At 47.2% G+C, this 21,278-nt stretch overlaps 1 protein-coding gene across 6 annotated transcripts; it reads left to right on the top strand.

Annotated features, from left to right (window-relative positions):
- Positions 1-7,407: 7,407 nt before the first annotated feature.
- On the top strand, positions 7,408-18,075 carry LOC102524325 (testisin-like). 6 transcript variants are annotated; one of them, XM_032460244.1, is made up of 7 exons: positions 7,408-7,731; positions 7,842-7,871; positions 7,963-7,989; positions 8,195-8,360; positions 9,075-9,358; positions 17,054-17,208; positions 17,563-18,075. In XM_032460244.1, exons 1-7 carry the CDS (start codon positions 7,665-7,667, stop codon positions 17,788-17,790), a joined length of 957 nt encoding a protein of 318 aa, XP_032316135.1. In that variant the 5' UTR covers positions 7,408-7,664; the 3' UTR covers positions 17,791-18,075. The 6 variants fall into 6 exon arrangements, 5 of the variants coding, with proteins under 5 accessions (XP_032316135.1, XP_032316136.1, XP_032316132.1 ...); XM_032460245.1 differs by lacking the exon at positions 7,963-7,989; XM_032460243.1 differs by having other exon boundaries at positions 7,647-7,731; positions 7,842-7,989.
- The last annotated feature ends 3,203 nt before the right edge of the window (positions 18,076-21,278 follow it).

The following is a 21,278-nucleotide window of genomic DNA, read 5'->3' on the forward strand; positions in this document are numbered from 1 at the left end:
GCATCAGGAAGAGGACAGTGGCAAGGAATGTCCCTGAGCATGGACTTCACCAGGTTGCCCCTCGATACCCCTTGGTGACTGTCAGCTCTTTGGAATCAAGAGGCAGGGTCTGCAAGTCTCGGGAAAGCCCTCAGAGGTCACCAGGGCCCCCCAGGTAGATGAGGGGCTAGCATGTCCTCCTCTTCCTCCCTCATCCACACTGTCACAGCTGGCTGCCACTCCACTGGATCCCCGCAGGAAAAGCTTCCTGGGGACGGTGGGCAACAGCAGTTGGAGTTCACATCCATGGGGGAGGGGTCATCCAGGTAAGGGTAGAGGGAGGGGGTCTCACTCCTCCCCGGTATGTCCCAGCTGATTCCCTAGCATGGCATCCTGGCTCGCATGTTGGATACAGGAGTGTATGGAGCCTGGTGTGCGTGGTGACCGCAGTGATGTCCCTGGTGCTCAGCCTGCAGCTGTATTCCAGATGCTGGATGATCCTGGAGACCAAGCTCAGGCTCCTTTCCTGCAGGGTCGGCCATGAACTCAGCAGCACGCTCTAACATCCAGTCTAGGGATGGCCCTCCACAGCTACAGCCCCCATCCTCCTTGCATGGCTGCTTCTCACCGAGCTGCCCCTCAGCCCAACTAGGTCCAGGGACCTGGGGGTGCCTCCCAGGCTGGCTGGCCATCAGGATATGACCCTGGAGACAGACAGCGGTGACAGGGACATGTGTGTCCAGAGAAAGCTCGAGGGAGGGGTGCCCAGGTTCAGGTGAGCTATGTAGCAGGGACGGGGCTTCATGGAGAAAGCTCTGGAAAGTGACAGGTGAGCTGCAGGGGGTGAAGTGTCCTTGGCGTACTGACCAGGGGAATTAGGAGCAAAATCCCAAGCAGATGGGATACACAGCACAGTAGGAGACCTCTAGTCTCTAAATCACTGTGTATTTCCCAGTAGGGGCTCAGAGGAGCGCTTCTGTGTGGCTAATAAGGTTCTTGGCTTTGTTTTTGATGGAAAAAAAATCTGACATGAAGCAGCACGAAGAGGTGATGTGAGATAAAGCGTGCTTTACTTGTAAGAGCCAACAAGGGAAGACGAGGTCAACCCAGCTTAGAAGTGACCCACTCCTCAGGAAAATTGGTTCAAAGGATCCAAATGTTTGTTTTTCTGGAAAGAAAAGAGATTTCTGGCCCAAAAGGAAAAGCTTCAGGGATAGGGATATGGTCACAGTTTGCTTAAGCACATTTGCAGGAATTTCACGTTTGATAAGATTTATAGGATATTTGAAAGGGGGACAATTTCCAGGAACATTTTTTTTTCTTTTTGAATTGACGATTGTATTTAAAACAGTGTTGCCATCCTCTGCCCTGGGGGCCCACCAGAGGTGCTGGCTCACCCCACAGATGTCCTTCTGGTCCTGAAGGATGTTGGGCTCCTGGCTGGGGATGCTGGTGTACTTGTGGTATAGATGTCCCAAGTCTGGACATCAGTAAGGGGCAGATGGAGCACCTTCAGGGTGAAGGGTGGAGGGATTCTTGGGAAGCAGAGAGAAGAGCTCAGAGGGGAGGCGGTCACCTCCTGGCTCTCAGCCTGCTGGTCCCTACTCGCCCACATTCAGGTGGACTGACAGCAAGAAGCCATTTCTGCATGTGGCTCCCCTACTTCCCAAGGAACAGGGCCCTGAGTTTGTGCTCACCAAGCCCGGAGGAACATGCCAAGGCAGCTTGGGGTGGGGTGGACAGGGTATAGCTCAGTGGTAGAGCGCTTGCTTAGAATGAGCGTGGTCATGGGTTCAATCCACGGTACCTACATCAAAAAAAAAAAAAAAGCTAGGAAGACCTGTTCCCTTCCTCCCACTGGCAGAGCACACAGAGGTGTGGAGGCACCATGGGACTCGGCTGCCCTCCCAGTGCCAGGGCGGTGGGTAGGGATGGACACAGAGTGAGGTGTGGGGCAAGAACCAGGACCTGGTTTCAGGGCCCCTCTCTGGCTGTGGACTAGTCAGTGGTCCAGCCAATGACCCTACTATTCTTGGCTCTCCAAAGCACAGCTCAAAAGCGAGTCAAATAGTGCCCCTCAAAAATCCACATCCGCCTGGAACCTCACAATGTGACCTTCTGTGGAAACAGGGGCTTTGCAGATGTGATTAGTTAAGATGATGTCATAATGGATTACAGTGAGAGTATCCTTATGAGAGACAGAAAGGGAGAAGACACAAGAGAGACACATGGGGAAGACTATGTGAAAGGGCGGAGATCACAGTGATACAGCCACCAGCCAAGGAACATTGAGCATTGCCAGGAGCCACCAGAAGCTGGAAGAGGCAGGAAGGATCCTCCCCTGAAGCCTTCAGAGGGAGCACGGCCCTCCTAACATCTTGGTGTCAGACTTGTAGCCTCTTGCACCGTGAGAGTGTACATTTCTGTTGTTTTAAGCCACCCAGTTTGTGGTCATTTGTTCCGGCAGCCCCCAGAGACAAATATGAGGTGATATTACAAACATGATGATGATGACAATGATATAGTTGCTGACATATGTTAAGAGCTCACTCTTGCCCAGCCCTGTCGGGAGTATGGGAAATGCACATTCCATGTAACCCACATTAACCCCATGAGGCTGGACCTTGAGATTTCCACTTGCCGGAGGAGGAAACCATGACCTGGTTAAGATGGTGGAGGTCACCCAGCCAGGTCTGAGACCTAGCAGCCAGGCTCTGGACCCACCCTGTGATGACAGGGGTAATATGCAAATACTCTAAGTGCATTATTGGTACAGGCACTGGCCCATCAGAATTGTCTGGACCCCAGACTGGACCAGCATCCCAGAGCCCTCTGCTGGGCTTGGCATTAATCCTTTGGTCATAGGAAGGACAGACTGGGAGCCTGAGGGACGGTGTGGGGTGGCAGGCTGCTGCTGAGCTGGCATGGCAGTGTTTCAGTGGCTCCCCCTGCTGTGGCCGTACCAGTGTTTGCAGACTCCACGTCTGTCCTGTATGAGGGTGGTGGCAGATGCAGCTGGCCCTACAGAGGGTCAGGACTGGCCCCCACTGGGTCACCCCCTCACCTACCCTGCCAGCTCTGGGCGTCCTTACCTAGACCTGTTCTGATATTCCCCCAGCTGGTGGCCCAGTACCAGGTGTGGTGATCCAGAGGGTCTCTGGGTTTGGAAAGGCAGACTGGAAGAATGAGGTCGCTGAAAGTGACAAGTAAGGCCAGCTGCAGCAGGGCGATGTCCCCAGTGCCCTGCTCTTCCAAAAAGCTCAGGTGGGTGATGAACTGGACCGGGGCTCGGAGTCCCTGGGGCTTGTTGGCCTGGGAGTAGGAGGAGACGGAGCCCAGCAGCATGAAGTAGGCAGGCAGCAGCTGGTCCCTGGGGGTGGGAGGTCAGGGGGTGGTGAAGGCTGTGCCAAGATCCCATGGGCAGGGCCTAAGGATGATCTTGGCTCATAGGTCCTAACATTACAAATCGCCTTTTTTTGAGCTGAGCCCCTGCCAGCAATGACAAGCACCCTGTTTAATCCTCGAGGCAACCCTGCAAGGCACCCATTACTTGCTCTGTTCAGTGGGCATGAAACAGGCTTGGGAGGTGATGCCACCTGTCCAAAGTCCTCCCAGCTAGTGAGCAGTGGACTTGAGGCTTGGGTTCCCAAAGGACGTTCTGATGTGGGAGCTTTAGGTTTTGGGGAAATGAATTATTTCTTGGGAGGTGGACAATGGGAGGTCCAGGGCTGGGTCTGTCTCCCCAACACTCTCCCGTGTGCCCAGCCAGGGGACTGAAGGTGGAGCCGCTGAAGGAGACACGGGATTCTCAACCTGCAAATCTGATCACAAATGGCAGGCACCCTATGCCCAGCATCCCTGCCTGGCCTGCATCTGTGGCCCCAGCCCTCTGGATCAGGGGCCTTACAGAGGTTGTATGAGCAAGAAAGGAGAGCTGCCCAGCCTTTGGCTTGGCAGGGAGAAGGAATGTGGGAGGCTTTTCCAATTCCTAAGTTTCTTCCACTTCTCAGAAAGTACCCATCTGTCTCGATGCCCCTGCATCAACCTAGTGTCTGGGCAGCTCCCCCTCGAGGAGCTGTTTACCCTTGGAGGGCACATTGGGTCTCAGAGCAGCCGCAAATGTTTGACTTAGGTCAAAAATTATGCTCAGTGAATACTCCAATACTCTATTATTGCTTTTTTCCCCTACCTGATCTCTTGATTTCTGAGAAAAAAAAATGTGGATCTATTAGTTTCTCGAGTATGTAGGACATTTTTTGCTTTAGATCATACAAAACTCTGTTGTTGGTGCAGAAAGGCTAATGCCTCTTACATCTTTTTAGCGGCTTGTAACTTTTATCAATGTAAAATACCCCTGTATCTCATTCTTAAGACTGTGAGCCTTGGGTTCTTTTATCTGAGGTTATCTGATATGTGATCATCCACAGCCACTTTCATCTTTTTGCAATTTTCCCACATATATTCATCAATCAAAAAGAAATAAAAAGAAGGTATTTAACAGCAAGGTGCTACTATATAGCACAGGGAAATATATACAATACCTTGTAATAGCCTGTAATGAAAAGAATATGAAAAGGAATATATACACATGTATAACTGAATCACTACGTTGTACACCAGAAATTAACACAACATTGTAAACTGACTATACTACAATTAAAAAAAAAAAAAAGAGCACGGGTGGTGATAGCTTAGTGGTAGAGTGCATGGTTAACACGCACGAGGTTTTAGGTTCAATCCCCAGTACCTCCATTTAAAAAAATAAACAAATCTATTTTTTTTAAAGGAAAGAAGTGGGGAGGGTATAGCTCAGGTGGTAGAGTGTATGCTGAGCATACACAGGGTCCTATGTTCAATCCCCAGTACCTCCATTTAAAAAATAAACAAATCTATTTTTTTTTAAAGGAAAGAAGTGGGGAGGGTATAGCTCAGGTGGTAGAGTGTATGCTGAGCATACACAGGGTCCTATGTTCAATCCCCAGTACCTCCATTTAAAAAATAAACAAATCTATTTTTTTTTTTAAAGGAAAGAAGTGGGGAGGGTATAGCTCAGGTGGTAGAGTGTATGCTGAGCATACACAGGGTCCTAGGTTCAATCCCCAGTACCTCCTCTAAAAATAAACAAGTAAACCTAATTACCCCCCCCCCAAAAAAAATTCAATAAATAAAATTTTTAAAAAATTTTTAAAATAAAAAAAAATTTTAAAAAGTAAAGAAGACATTTAGAAAGAAATTACAAATGTTAAATTTCTTAACCTCCTTATGCTTGATCCCTACTGCAATATACTTGCTGGAATCCTTGGAAAATAGTAAATTCCTTCCACTAACAGTATTATGGATTTTTGTGATTGCCAAAGAAACAGAAGTTTCATATGATTCACTGATACCTTATGGGGATAAAGGCACATCCGGCCTGCTTGAGATTTTGTTGTTGTATGGTCCCAGAAATCATGTTTGAGAAGTCCTAGATTATCAGAATTATGTACGAGCCCACACATTTCTCAGTAAATCTGATTAGAAGACATCCTGACAGTCCTTATCATCGCTGTCATCAAATGCTCCTTAGAACACCCAGCAAAGCATTTGGCACGATTCTCTTTTCCAAATGTGCTCATCACATCCTGTGAGCATGTTTCTGCCTATGTTAGGAATGTACAGGGGGGAGGAGATGCGTCTTTCTCTTCTGACTCACGTAAGCTAGGAGAACTCCCCGTGCTGGAGACAGGTACCTGGCCAACAGGTACGTGCCTTTCTAAGGATCTGCTAATGGGGATTCCGTAGCCTGGCCTGGTCTTCATCTTTTCTCAACCTCTTGTTTTATTTTATGTAAAACCTTTTTTATTATGGGAAATGGATAAGACAAGAACCAACCTTGAATATTGTTCCACATTTCTACATTTTTCTCTTATGGAATCTACCCCTTTTAAACGTTTGTTCTTTTTTTTTTTTTTTTTTTTTTGCAGGGGTTGGGGGGAATTAGGTTTATTTATTTATTTATTTTAGAGGAGGTACTGGGGATTGAACCCAGGACCTCATGCATGCATGAGCTTTACCACTTAAGCTATACCCTCCCCCTTGCTCCAAATTCTGACCACGCTTCCCTATTTTATCAAGTGCGCCAATTCATTTTTTTTTATCTATATCCATGTTATTATTCTGCCTTTTGGCTAAAATGTTTTACCTCAGCAATAGTTTGAATTTCCAAACACTTTCTTGTTCTCCAATTGGTCTTCCAAAGTATAGTCCTTTTTGTTTGTTTGTTTTTGTATTTTTTTTCTTGGTTCTCACTTTATAGTCTAATTCTTATTTAAAGCTTATAAACAGCTTTTATTTAATACTTATAAACAGGAAACCAGTTAGAATTTTCCTGGTGGTCTGCTGTTCCATGTATTATCTCAGTTTTCTCTGGAGTCAATTCAGTTTATTCAAACAGATCCTTCTGGTGCACATGCAGGTTTTCTGCAAACATTTCTTCATCCTTGGTTGTTGCAAAGTAAAAGGTTAAATGAACAGGCCTAGGATGTTCAAAGCCTTCACAGTCCAGGAAAGGACTGGCCCTTGACTGTCTCCTAGGAAATAACCTCTGAGCCCTTGAAAAGTCCTGCCTGAAGACTGTCTTTGTAGACCTGGATTTTTGGGCCACTCCAGATAGTTAGTTGATGCTAATGATGTGATATATGGCAGGGCGTTGGGCCACACGTATCAGCTGGACCTCTGGAGGGGCTGAGAACTAACGTCAGTTACATAGGCACGCCATGCCTAGGCGATGAAATCTCCAAACTCCAGACACCAAGGCTCAGGTGAGCTTCCCTGATTGGCAGACCTTCATGAGTGTTGTCACACGTGGTTGCTGGAAAAATTAAGCACTGTCCCCCTGGCTCCCCTGGGAGAAAGCAGCTGGAAGCTTGCATCTGATCTCCCCCAGACTCTCCTCTGCACCTTTTACATTTCACTGATGTTATTCATTCGCTGTAAGGAAACATAACCATGAACACAACAGCTTTTCTGAGTTCTGTGAATCCTAATGAATCATTGACTCTGAGGGTGATCTTGTGGACCCCAGTTTGTTGTCTGTTCACGTCTATGACTAAGAGCCACCTTGGTGACTTTGGTACCCTGCAGCATTGCCTGCCAGGAAGGGAAGCTGCCTGTAGGCTCTATGGAGTTAGGTGGGGCTTGTTCCCCAGGCAGCAGGCAGACACAGAGGCTAAAAGTCCTCCAGATGATCAAAATCAGGCCTGCCTTTATGATGTGGGTCCTATGAAGGATCATAACTTTAACAGCAAGTGACACAGTGCTAGACCTCCAATCAGCACTTGGTGAGGACTTGTTAAACATTTGCTGTCATGGGAGTCCTGTCTGTGAGCCAGGTCCTTGGTCCATCCTGAAGGAAGGAGTGGGTAGAAAAGAGGGCAGCAGAGGGGGGTAGCCAGGACCCCAGCGTTACAGGGATTGTTTGGGTGCTCTGGTTCCTGATATGTAGCTAGGGGACCCAGCCCCAGCAGAAGCTCAAAGCTGGGGCATGTGAGGTCCCACGTTCGCCAACAGCCCTTGAACCAGAGAGGTCAACCTGGGGTAAGGCGAGGGCCAGGGTTCCCGTGGCTCCCTCTCCCCCAGGGGGCGCCCCAGCCCAGCACCGGAGCAGGCGGAAGAAGAGGGGGCGCTAAGCGGCGAGAGAAGAGGCCATGGACGCGCGGGTCGGGGCGCTGCTGCTGGCGCAGTTGTTGGTGCAGATCGAAGTCGGGAGGCAGGGTGAGCTCAGGCGGGGGCTGCCGGCGCAACTAGGGGTGATGGGGGAGGACGGGGCGCGTGGAGACCGAAGGGAGCTCACCTTCTCTCTTACCCCCACTTTCCCCACCCAGCGTTGCAGGATGAGGAACTGCTGCTTCCAGGTAAGGCCTCCAGGAGGCGCACTTCTCTGTTCAGGGCACCTGGACCGGCGCTTGAAGGGCGCCTCATCTTCTCCTCTCTCCCCCGCCTCAGGTTTCCAGAACTCGTCGTTGCTCACATGTAACTGATGGGCCCCTGGGGGAGGGGCGGGCACCTGCGGCCCACGTGGGGCGGGTCCCCAGCGTCCCTGTCTTCCTCTGCTGCGCGACCCCAGGACACGCGGTTCCCCAGGGAGTCCCTTCCCTTCGCGCACCCCGGTGGCTGAGGGTGGGCGAGGTGGACCCGCCTTCTGCAGCTCAGCCCCGTGTCCGTCTGTCCATCCTAGGGCCTTGCGGCAAACGGAGCATCCAGCCACGGATAGTGGGTGGAAAGGACGCGGAGCTGGGGCGCTGGCCGTGGCAGGCCAGCCTGCGCCTCTGGGGAAGCCACCACTGCGGAGGGAGCCTGCTCAACCGCCGCTGGGTGCTCTCGGCCGCGCACTGCTTCCGAAAGTGAGTTTGGGGGCGGGCGGCCCGCTGACCGGGGTCTGCACCCGGGGATCTGCCCGCACATCGCACTGGATGCGGCCCGGGTGTGCTGGTGAGCCCCAGGCCGGGCTGCAGCCGATTACACCCACAAGGTCCCCGTTGGTGCTCCTGGAGGAAACCCTGTGCAGTTTCTTCCAGAATGTTCTTCCAGAACATTCCCATGCACATTTGTGTGTCTTGTTCTTTTCTTTCTTTCTTTCACTTCTCCCCAAATGGCACCACCAGCCTCCACCTTCCTCATCCCACCTCCCAGTGGAGGTGAGCCCTGGGTTGGGAGGAGTGAGGGGAGGTGAGTCAGTGCTGGACACAGAGCCTGGCCTGTGGGGATGGTCACCATGGAAGCTGTTTTGAGTCCAGTCTGCTGTGGCGCCTCCTTTCTGAGGAGGGCTCCGGGAGGTGCCAGGTGGTTGAGTACCTGGCCTGGTGAGCTGGCAGAAGAGGCACCCTCCTTCCCCCACTTCCAGCTCTCCCCCAAGTCCCCAGGTCGTGGGACTTTGCTGGAGGCTCTCTGGGCCCTCACCATTTCTGCCCTGGACTCTGGTGGATAGAAAGACCTGCTAATGGTCCGGGGGGAGCCCCGCAGCAGCCCTGGCCCTTTCCCTTCAGGGAGCAGCCCCAGAGCACTCAGGTGGCCCATTGTCCCTCTGAGGACCCCTGACTGCTCCCCACCCCCACCAGGGACCAGAATCCCTCGAAGTGGACGGTCCAGTTTGGTGTGCTGACTTCCAAGCCATCGTTATGGAACATATGGGCCTACTTCCATCGTTACAGGGTGCGGGATATTATTGTAAACCCTTACTTCAAGGTGTCTTCAGTCAACGACATTGCCCTGCTGAGGCTGGCCACCTCCGTCACCTATAATAAGCACATTCAGCCCATCTGTGTCCTGACCTCCTCCTCCGAGTTCAAGAACCGGAATGACTGCTGGGTGACTGGCTGGGGGTACATCAGTGAGAAGAAGAGTGAGGTTGGGGACAGATGGGTGGGGAAGGGGAACATTTTCCTTCACCCCTTGTCCCAGCCATACCAGCTGCAGCTACTTCCACCTTGGTGTGGGCACCTCTGTGCCCTGTCTTCAGCCTGCTCAGCCTTCTCCTCTCACCTGCTTTCCACTCATTCCCGCCTTAAAGAACAGGGCTGTCTGGACCCACACTCAGCACCCGCACCCTTCTGGAGACTGTGAGCCAGTAGCAGAGTTGAGAGGGAGGCCAACTGGCCCAGGCCTGCATCCCCAGCCCGCAGGGGTATGCGAGTTTGGGGGGGTGGACCTGTCTGAAAGGCATCAGGCATCGTTTTTCAAATTGAGATATAATTCCCAAACCATAAAATTCATCCTTTTAAAGCATGCAATTTGGTGTTTTTTTTAAGAAGTAGGCTCCCAGAGTAAGTAGTACAACCATTACCATTATCTAATTACAGAAGCTTTTCATCATTTCAAAATGAAATCCCATGCTTCCTAGCCATTACTCCCAACTCCCCGGTGTCCTAGGGTCGTAGCCCCTGGCAACCACTAACCTACTCTCTGTCTCTATGGATTTACCTACTCTGGACACTTCATATAAATGCGACCATACAATATGCGGTCTTTGGTGCCTAGCTTCTCTCCCTCAGCACATCTTCAAGTTTCATTCCTGTTTTAGCATTTGTCTGTACTTTGTTCCTTTTTTTTTTTTTTTTAGCTTTAATTCCTGTAACATTAAATGAATCATTTTGAAGTATATAATTCAACGGCATTTAGTACATTCACAGTGTATAACTATCAATTCTGTCAATTTCCAAAACATTCTCATCACTCACAGTAGAAATCCCATAACCAATAAGCAGTCACTCCCCATTGCCCTCTCCCTCTAGCCCTTAACAGCCACCAAGCAGCTTTTTGTCTCTGTGGATACCTCTTCGGGATATTTCATGTAATGGAGTCGTACACTATGTCCCCTTTTGGGTTTGGCTTCTTGTCACTTAGCATAATGTTTTCAAGATTCATCCATGTTATAGCATGTATCAAAACTTTATTCCTTTTCATGGCTGGATAATAGTCCATGGTGTGATTGGACCACAGTTTGTTTCTCCATTCATCCATCGATGTCATTTGTGTTGTTTCTCTTTTGAGTATTGTGAAAAGAGCTCCCACGAGCATTACTATCCACATTTTGGCTTGAATACCTCTTTTCAGTTCTTTTGTTTATATAGGAGGGCAATCCTGGATCACATGGTAATTCTATGTTTAACTTTTTGAGGAGCCGACAAACAATGTTCCACAGCAGCTGCTCCATTTTACATTCCCATCAACAACAAGGATTATAATTTCTGTCCGTTCTCCTCAACATTTGTTATTTCCCAGTTTTTTTACTTTGGCCATCCTAGTGGGTGTGAAGTGTTATCTTGCTGTGGTTTTGATTTGCATTTCTCTAATGACTAGTGATGTTGAGCATCATTTCATGTGCTTGTTGGCCATTTGTACATCTTTCTTGGAGAAATGCCTATTTAAGTCCTTTACCCATTTTTATATTGAGTCGTCTTTGTTGTTGAGTTGTAATAATTCTTAATATATTCTGGATACTAGACCCTTTTGAGATACATGATTTGCAAATATTTTCTTCTATTCTGTGGGCTTCTTTCTTCCTTCCTTCCTTCCTTTCTTTCCTTCCTTCCTTTCTTTCCTTCTTTTCTTTCTTTCTTTCTTTCTTTTTCTTTCTTTCTTTCTCTTTCCTTCTCTCCTTTCCTTCCTTCCTTTCTTTCCTTCTTTCTTTCTTTCTTCCTTTCTTCCTTCTTTCCTTCTTTCCTTCCTTCCTTCCTTCTTTCCTTCTTTCTCTCCTTCTTTCTCTTTCTCTCTCTCTCCCTTTCTCTCTCTTTCTTCTTTCTTTCTTCTTCCTTCCTTCCTTTCTTTCTCTCTCTCTTCCTTTCTTTTTCTTCCTTCCTTCCTTTCTTTCTTTCTTTCTCTTCCTTTCCCTTTCTTTTTCTTTTCTTTCCTTCCTTCCTTCCTTCCTTCCTTCCTTCCTTCCTTCCTTCCTTCCTTCCTTTCCTTTCCTTTCCTTTCCTTTCCTTTCCTTTCCTTTCCTTTCCTTTCTTTTCACTGGATCTCACCCCATGGATTTAATTAGTCCAGGATGTGGCATGTACATTGGAGTATTTTAAAGCTTCCCAGGTGATTCTAATATGTAGCTCAAAGTAAGACCAGCTGATCTGAATGGGGTTCATGATGGGTAGAGAGCCAAGTGATGCCATGAAGGAGATGATAATCTCCAGGAAAAGGACAAAGAGCTACAAGTTTCAAAGTTGAAATAAAGACCTAGCAGAAGTTCTGTGGAATAGGTAGGCTTTAGTGTCAAAAAGTTGTGCGTTTTGAATGCTCTTACTTAACTCTTCAGTTTCCTCTAAATAGAGATCATAGCTCCTTTCTCTCAAGGTTGCTCCATGTTGTCAGTCCCTGGGGAAGAGCACTTCAGATGCAGGACTGAGCCAAGGCTCATGGACCACATCTGTTTTCACTTTCATGAGAGTGTCTGTTGATGCACACAATATTTTAATTTTGATGAAGATTATTTTTGTTGTTGTTGCTTTTGATGTCATATTTAAGAAACCATTACCAAATTCAAGGTCATGAAGATTTACCCTCATGTTTTCTTAAAGAGTTTTATGATTTTAGCTCTTATATGTATGTCTTTGATCCATCTTGAGTTGATCTTTGTTTATGGTGTGAGGTAGGGGTCCAACTTCATTTTGTACATTTGGATATATAGTTATCCCAACACCATTTGTTGAAGAGACTGTTCTCTTCTCCATTGGATTGTCTTGGCACCCTTGTCAAAAATCAATTGCCCAAAGAAGAATGGGTTTATGTTCTAGACTCACAATTCTATTCCATTGGTCTGTATGTTTATCCTTATGCCAGGAACTCATTTTTGATTCCTGTAGCTTCAAAGTATGTTTTGAAATTGGGAAGTGTGGGTCCTCCAACTTTGTTCTACTTTTTCAAATACTGCTTTTTTATTTGGGATCTCTTGATACTCTGTAAAGATTTTAGTATCAGCTTGTCAATTTCTGCTAAAAAGGCTGTTGGAATTTGGATAGGGATGGCATTGACTCTGTAGATTGCTTGAGAGAGTATTGTCATCTAAATAATATTAAGTCTCCAATCCATAAACATGGAATATGTTTCCATTTATTTAGGTCTTCTTTAATTTCTTTCAGCAATATTTTGTAGTTTTCTGTGTACAGGTCTTTCATCTCCTAATTATATCTTTTTTTTAATTGAAGTATATTCAGTTGACAATGTTGTGTCAATTTTTGGTGTACAACATAATGTTTCAGTCATACATATACACATGTATATTCCTTGTTGTATTCTTTTTCATTATAGGTTATTCTTTTTTCATATGTTCTTTTTCATTATATTAGTATTCCTATATTAATACTTTTTTATTATAGTTTATATAAGATATTGAATATAGTTCCCTGTGTTATACAGTAGAAACTTGTTTATTTATTTTATATATACTAGTTATGATGAAAGAGTATTGGATTTTGTCAGATGCTTTTCCTGCACCAGTGAGGATGACCATGTGGTTTTCTTCCTTCATTCTGTTAATGTAGTATGTAGTATGTTATATTAAATGATTTTCATATGTTGAACCCCCCTTGCACTCATCAGATAAACCTCACTCAGTCAGGGTGTAGAACTCTTTTAATGTGCTGCTGGATTCAATTTGCTAGTATTTTGTTGAGGATTTTTGCATATGTATCCATAAAGGATGTTGGACTGTAGTTTCATTTTTTGTGTGATGTCCTTGTCTGGGCTTTGATGTCACAGTGATGCCAGCCACATGGAATGAGTTAGGAAGTATTCCTTCCTCTTCTGTTTTTGGAAAGAGTTCAAGAAGGATTGGTGGTACTTTCTTCATATGTTTGATAGAATTCACTACTTAAAGCCATCTAGCCCAAGGCTTTTCTTCATTGGGAGATTTCTTATTACTGATTCAATCTCTCTACTTATGTGTCTGTTCAGATTTTCTGTTTCTACTTGAGTCTACTTTGGTATTTTTTGTGTTTCTAGGAATTTGTCCATTTCCTCTAGGTTGTCTGATTTGTTGGCATATAATTGTTCATAGTACTCACTTATAGTCCTTAATTTTTCTATAAAGTTACTAATAATGTCCCCACTTTCCTTGTCAATTTTGTTGATCTTTCAAAGAACCAGCTTTTGCTTTTGTTGATTTTCTCTATTATTTTTCTGTTCTCTAGTTTGATTTTTTTCCCCATTCCTCTCTTTATTATTTCCTTCCTTACTCTACCTTTGGGGTTAGTTTGCTCTTCTTTTTTAGTTCCCTAAGTTAGATGATTGATTTGAGATTTTTCTTCTGTATTAACATAGGCATTTCCAGCTATAAATTTCCTTGTGAGGATTGCTTTTGCTGCATCCCATAAGTTTTAGAATAGTATGTTTTTATTTCCATTCATCTCAAAATACTTCCCAGTTTTCCTTGTGATTTCTTCTTTGATCCATTGGTTAAGAGTATGTTCTTTCCACATATTTGTGAATTTTTCAGTTTTCCTTCTGTTACTGATTTCTAACATCAGTCCACTGTTTTCTATGATGTCAGTCTTGTCTAATTTATTGCAGCTTATTTTGTGGCCCGATATATCATCTACCTTGGAGAATGTCTCACATCCACTTGAGAGGAATGTGTATTCTGCTCTTGTTTAGGTGGATTGTTCTGTATGTGTCTGTTAGGTCTAGTTGATGTACAGTGTTGTTCAAGTCCTCTGTTTTCTTACTGATCTTCTCTCTGGTTGTTCTGTTATTAAAAGTGGGTTATTGAAGTCTCCAACTGTTATTGTAGAACTATTTCTCCCACCAGTTACATCAATTTTGCTTCATATATATTGGGGCTTGGTTGTTAGATTTGTAGATATTTATCATTATTATATCTTCTTGATGACTTGACACTGATCAATGTGTAATGTCCTTCTTTGACTCCTGTAATCTGTTTTGACTGAAAATCTATTTTGTCTGACATTTGTATAGCAAACTCAGCTCTTTCTTGGTTACTATTTGCATGGAATCCCTTTTTCCAACTTTACACTTTCAACCTATGTGTACCTTTGGATCTAAAATTATTGTCTTGGAGACAGCATTAGTTGGATTCTTGTTTTTAATCCACTCTGCCAGTCTCTGCCTTTTAATTGGAGTGTTCAGTCCACTTGCATTAAAATTAATTACTGGTAAGGAAGGATTTACTGCTACCATCATTCCATTTTTTTCTGTATCTCGTCAATAGAAGACACAGATATATCTACAGCTCATATCATGTATCTATATACCTATGTCATATGTTTTTTGTTTCTTATTTCCTTGTTTTATGTTTAATTGATTTTTATTAGTGTACTGTATTGGTTTCCTTCTCATTTCCTGCTCTGTATATTTTTCAGTTATTTTCTCAGTCATTGCCTTGGAGATTACAGTTAATAACTTAAACATATAACAATCCATTTTGAATTAATGCCAACTTAAGTTCAGTAGCATACAAAAATTCTGTTACTATACAACTCTGTTCTTCTCCTTTAAGTTGTTATTGTCACAATTTACATCTTTATATATTGTGTGACTATTAACAGAGATTTATAATTATTGTTTTATGCATTTGTCTTTTAAATCATATAGGGAAAAAAAGTTATGAACCAAAACTGCAATAATACTGGCTTTTCCATTTACCTGTATGGTTACTTTTACCAGTATTCTTTATTTCTTCCTCTGGGTTTAAGTTACTGGCCACTGTCCTTTCATTTCGGACTGAAGGGATCCTGCTTCCATTTCTTGTAGGGCAGGCCTACCAGTGATGAACCCTGTCAGTATTTCATTATCTTGGAATGTCTTAATCTCGCCTTCATTTTTTTGAAGGGTTGTTTTGCCTGATAGAGAATTCTTGATTGATTGTTTTATTCTTTTAGCACTTTATATGTCACACTGCCTCTTCTCCAGGCTGTCTGAAAAGAAACTGGCTGTTCATCTTGTTAAAGATCCCTTATCCTTGACGTATAGCTTCCCTCTTGCTCTTTACAAGATCCTCCCTTTGTCTTTGCCTTTTGATATTTTTTAACACCTTTATTGTGGTATGGTTCCTGTACAGTAAGCTCACATATTTCAACTGTACAATTTGATGACTTCTGATAGATGTACACACCAATGAAACCACTACTGCAATCAAGATAGCTAACATTTCCATCACTCCCCAAGAGGTGCAATTTTCGAATTCCCAATTTAGCCCTTCCCACCCCCTTTACCCTCTGGTCGCCATAAGTTTGTTCTGTGTATCTAAGTCTGTTTCTGTTTTGTAAATAAGTTTATTTGTGTCAGTTTTGTTTTGTTTTTGTTTTTGTTTTTGTTTTTTTTTAGATTCCACATATTAGTGATCTCACATGGTATTTTTCTTTCTCTTTCTGGCTTACTTTACTTAGAATGATGTTCTCCAGGTCCATCCATGTTGCTACAAATGGCATTATTTTATTCCATTCTTTTTATGGCTGAATAATGTTTCATTGCATATATATATACCACATTTTCTTTTTCCAGTCATCTGTCGATGGACATTTGGGTTGTTTGCATGTCTTGGCTATTATAAATAGTGCTGCTATGAACATTGGGGTGCATGTGTCTTTTTGAGTTATAATTTTTCTCCAGATGTATGCCCAGGAGTGGGATTGCTAGATCATGTGGTAAGTCTATTTTTAGTTTTTTAAGGAACCTCCATACATTCTCCATGATGGCTGCACCAATTTACATTCCCACCAACAGTGTAGAAGGGTTCCTTTTTCTCCACACCCTCTCCAGCATTTATCATTTGTAGACTTTTTGATGATGGCCATTCTCACTGGTGGGGGGTGATAATCTCATTGTAGTTTTGATTTACATTTCTCTAATAATTAGTGATGTTGAGCATCTTTTCATGTGCTTATTGACCATCTTTATGTGTTCTTTGGAGAGATGTCTATTTAGGTCTTCTGCCCATATTTTGATTGGGTTGCTTTTTTCTTGATATTAAGGTCTATGAGCTGTTTGTATATTTTGGAAGTTAGTCCCTTTTCAGTCACATCATTTGCAAATATTTTCTCCCATTCTGTAGGTTGTCTTTTCATTTTGTTGATAGTATCCTTAGCTATGCAAAAGCCCTTTGATATTTTGATGAAAATGTATCTTGGTGTGGATCTCATTGTGTTTATCTTACTTGGAGTTTGTCCAGCTTTTTGAGTAGGTAGATTCGTATCTTTCATTGAATTGGGAAATATCAGCCTGCAGCTATAGTATATTAATTATAAACAAGCTCAGCTGCACCAGCCCCTCCCCCAGTGTATGTTTCAGCCAAGTTCTCTCCCCATTGGTTCAGTTAGGGCCTGTCATCTGCCTGCTACAGATGGGGAAACTGAGCCTCAGGGAGGAGCTATAACTGCCTGTCCATCCATTGGGTCCTTCTGTGATATCGTTCATCACCCATGATGTGTTGGGGGCTGGCTTGAGCAGAGGAATCAAGGGCAGTGTCCCAGCCCCCAGCCACTGTGGATGCCCCAGGGACCCTTCTCCCCTTCATAACCCCCTTTCCCCAGATGGCAGAAGAGAGGCTAAGGTTGTTGTCTTTCTCTCTCCCACCCTCAACCTCTGGCAGGTCTACCACATCCCCACAGTCTCCAGGAAGTACAGGTCTCTGTCATAAACAAATCAAGATGCATGTATCTGTTCCTTCAGCCTGATGTGCGCAGTGACGGCGAGGATGACGTGATTTGTGCTGGCTTTGAGGATGGCAAAAGGGATGCCTGCAAAGTGAGTGCCCCTGCCCCAGGGAGGGCCTTACTGAAACCAGGTACCACATCTCCCAATCATGGGCCTGAGAGCCACCCCAATGACCCACCAATCCACCCTCAGAGTTTATTCCTAAAGAAAACAAGCTTCCAATTTTATATTCATTGTACCTCCTTTGATCCTTATGTGAAATCCAGTGGATAGAGACTATTGCCCCACTTTGCAGGTGCAGAAACTGAGGTTTTTTTGCTGCCAGGGGGTGGAGTGGGATTTGCACCCAGTCTGCCCAGCTCCACAGCCTCTCCTGCTCTCCAGACTCTCCACTGGTCCCCTCCTAGCCCACCCCAGGTCTTGCTCACCCACACTGCTCCCCAGGGTGACTCAGGCGGACCCTTGGTCTGTGAAAAGAAGGACCTGTGGATTCAGATTGGAATCGTGAGTTGGGGAGTGGGCTGTGGTAGGCCCAACCGGCCCGGCGTCTACACCAACGTCAGTAATCACTTCAACTGGATCCAGATGGTGACAGCGCGCAGCACACCCAGGCCACAGCCCTCTCAGTTGCTGCTGCCTCTTGCTCTGCTCTGGGCTCCCCGACTCCTGTAGCTGGCCTGTGCACACCTGAGCCCGTGCGGGTGCAGTAGTTACTGCAGCGCTGGGCACATTCAACCAGGACTAGGGGCACCCTTGTGGCAGGACTGCCTGCTGGACGAGGCTCTGGCCCCCTTCTGTCTCCTTTGTAATAAACATATGTGCATGTTCAAGTCGATGCCTTGCAGAGCTTTCTGTGGACCCGGGTGGCTTCCTGGACACCCTCATGGTCACCCAGGTCCCGTCCACCTCAAGATCACTCCTTAACTCCTAAGTCATTATCCACCCATCTGCGCTGTATAGGTCTGGGTTGCAAACAACAGAACCCTCTCAGGTTAGCTCAATCAGAAAGATCATTTATGGAAGGACAGTAGCAGCACCAGGGTCCCTGGGGACTAGGGAGGCTGGAGTGGGGGTGCTGTGAGGAAACACCCCAGCACTCCTAGCGCTCCTGCCCTGTTCCCCATCACACAGACGCAGATGCTCCTGGTCTTGCCACGGTCCCCCAAAGGCTGACCTGGGACCAGGACGAGGGTGCAGGTAGTTTATTTGGGAGGTGATGCCAAGAAGCCCGAGGGAAGAGTGGGCAAACCGAGGCAAGGAGGGACGAAACCAGTGAGACCCAGATGTGGAGGTTACCCTTGTGGGTACCTGAGGTGCAGTCTGGCTGGGGGCCCCTGAGAAACCGCGGGGACGCGCCTCAGCATCGCCTGAGGACAATGACCGCGTCTCTCCTGATTCCCTGAGGTTGAGGGTTGTCCTGGGGGCGTGAGGGCTCTAAGCTCCACAAGGTTGCCTGGGTGGAAGGGGCAGCATCCAGAGTGTCCGTCCCCTCTTCCAAGTTGGGGTCCCAGAACCCAGCCTCAGCACAGCCAAGGGACCAGGCCTGTGGGGCTGACTCGGGCACCTCGGAACTATCCAGGCAGCTCTGCGTTTTCACCAGGTTCACGAGCACTGTGAGTGCAGGAATGCGTGAGGGGCTCTGTTGGGTCTAGATCTGCCCTCGCTCCACGCCCCACTGTGGAGAGGTTGGGAGGGAGTCTTGGGAGTGGTGCCCCCCTCACCTCTGTGCCTCCCAACCCCAAGAGCAGCCCAGGCTGCCGGACACCCCGCTTGGACTTCATGCCCCTGGGCAGCCCTGTGAGGCTGGAGCTTCCCTTCCCCCTAGTCATAGTGAGGAAACTGAGGCTCAGGAAGGTGACAAGGTCACTCAAATCACCTAGCTCACGAGGGCCTATGTCCACCTCTTACAGCACGTGGACCTGTCCAGGTCTGACTCGGAGGAGCCAGCAGATCCCTGGGGGGTGGGGTCTCCCCAGTATCCTGTGGGACTTGCCTGCTTTGAGATTTCCACTTGACCTCCCCAGCAGCCAAAACCTGAAGGCGGCCCTGCTCGCCTCCCCCAGAGGCTCTCGGAGTTGACCCCAAGCAGAGCACTTACTGCCCTGGTGTCCCCTATGTTACTGGAGGACAGTGCTATTTAACGCCTATTAAGCGCTTGGCCCAAGACCAGCCACCTTGTGACACTGGCCCTACAGGGCTGCCTGGCAGGGTTGTCACTGCTCCTTCTCCAGCAGCAGGCAGAGTAGCCTCTGGTGGTCCAGTGCTTGCGTGGCATACTCATCCACAGGAACGTCTTTGAGCTCGCCCTGGCAGATGTCCCCCACAGGGTCTTGCAGGGCCACCTATCCAGAGGCTCAGGAGGACCCCCATCAGGTGCTGCAGCACGCCCCCCACCCTGGTGGCCTGGCTCACCCCCACACTTTTGTCCCTCAGGCTGCTTTGGATGACCCCTAGGGGGTCAGTGGGTCATTGTGGTTTGGGTTCGAGCTGTGGCTGTCCCAAAGGGCCTGGGATCTGCTGTGACACCAGCAAGCACACCAGCCAGCATCCTGGAAAAGCTGCTGCTGCCTGCTCTCCCCAGGACACCCCCTCCTACCTCCTCCTGCTGCCAGGTCTACAGGGTGACCTTGGAGTCTGGCCAAGGACAGGGCAGGGCACTTGTCTGAGATGAGTCCTGTGCTGTAGACAGTGGGCTGGGCATTGCCAAACTGAAACACACTCAGGCAAGGTGGCCAGCTTGGAGGGGGTGGGTGTATGTCCCTTCCACCTTTGTTGAACTATTATTTTGTTCTTTTGTTTTCAGCCTTGGCATTTAAACACTGGTCATAAGCAACAGAATCCCCTAGAGCTAGTGTGAGTGAAGGAAATTTGCTTTAGAAGGATAAAGGGCAGCCCACAGAGGCAAGGATGACTAGAAGGAGGAGCTCCAACTCCACAGGACACTCTTTCTCAGCCTGGAAGGTTCCAGGCTCTCAGGCCAGCTGAGAGTCCTCAATCTGTGGACACAGCTATGCCTGCCCCCTGCCTGGGCCCTGAGGGGTTTTCTCTCCCCCTCCAGGGTAAAAAAAAAAAAATCCCAGGGAAGAATTCTGATTGGCTGGTTTGGAGTCACGTGTCACCTCTTGACCAATCACTGTGACCTGGGGGACATGGTGGGTTGACGGCCCCAGTTTGGGCCATTTGCCTACCTCTGGGAGTAGGGGCAGATCTGGCACCAGAAAAAAGGTGGGGCTGACTCAGCTGTGGCCCCAAGAAGGGTGGTTGTGAGAAGGGCAAGTAGATGACATTTGCCCAGGAGCCATTTCTGCAGTGTGACTCAAGGGTGAGGCTGAAGGGGATGGGGGTTCAGCAGGGGTCTGTGCCTCAGTTTCTCATTCTGAGACAGGGGCATGGTTTTGGGTGAACCCCTGGATAGGTGTTCCTTTCTTAGCCCCCTCAGGTTTGACTGTCCATTATTCAGCCAGTTCCAGATCCTCCCACCCTAAGCCAATTTCTCAGTGGCAATTTATTTCCTCATCCATGCCCCGAAGTGTCCTGAAGCCTTCCTGCCTCACCCAAATCCCAGCAGGTAGAGACCCAGCTCCCCTGCTGAACAGGGCATCTAGCCTTCCAGCGAACTCCCCTCTCAATGTTTGGTCCATGTCCCGAGAGATGGCTGTGTTCCCAGGGTCCCTTGCTGCTCCCATTCCCACCAGCCTCTCCAGCTGCCCCCAGCTGTGCACCAAAGGGAACACCACCCACCTGGCTCCACTCCTGCCAAGCCCTCTAATGGAAGCTGAATGCAGGAAACAAAAGCTCAGAAGCTTTGGGAAGGATGAGAGGGTGCTTTTATTCCTGTAGCCCTCTGTAGCAGTCACAGTAGCCAGGCACGAGTCCAAGCTCTGCATAGGTGAACCCAGTTAATCTTCACCATTAGCCAGGAGGTGGGTTTTACAGAAGAGGAAAATCCCCCAAGGTCTCAGAGCTGGAGGGAGGGTGGCCGCAACCTGGCTTCAGAGACCGAGCATGGACAGTAGAGGTCAGGCCTGAGGCTGCCTTCCCTCACTACGTGTGGAGGGGCTGCGGCTGGCTCGCCACTATGTCCCCTCATCTGTAACCTTCGCCCTCACCCCCAGCCTGATGCCCTGCTGGCCCCTTTCAGCCACTTCCAAATACTCAGT

This window comes from Camelus ferus, chromosome 18 (genome assembly GCF_009834535.1).
Source record: "Camelus ferus isolate YT-003-E chromosome 18, BCGSAC_Cfer_1.0, whole genome shotgun sequence".
Taxonomy (NCBI): Eukaryota; Metazoa; Chordata; class Mammalia; order Artiodactyla; family Camelidae; genus Camelus; species Camelus ferus.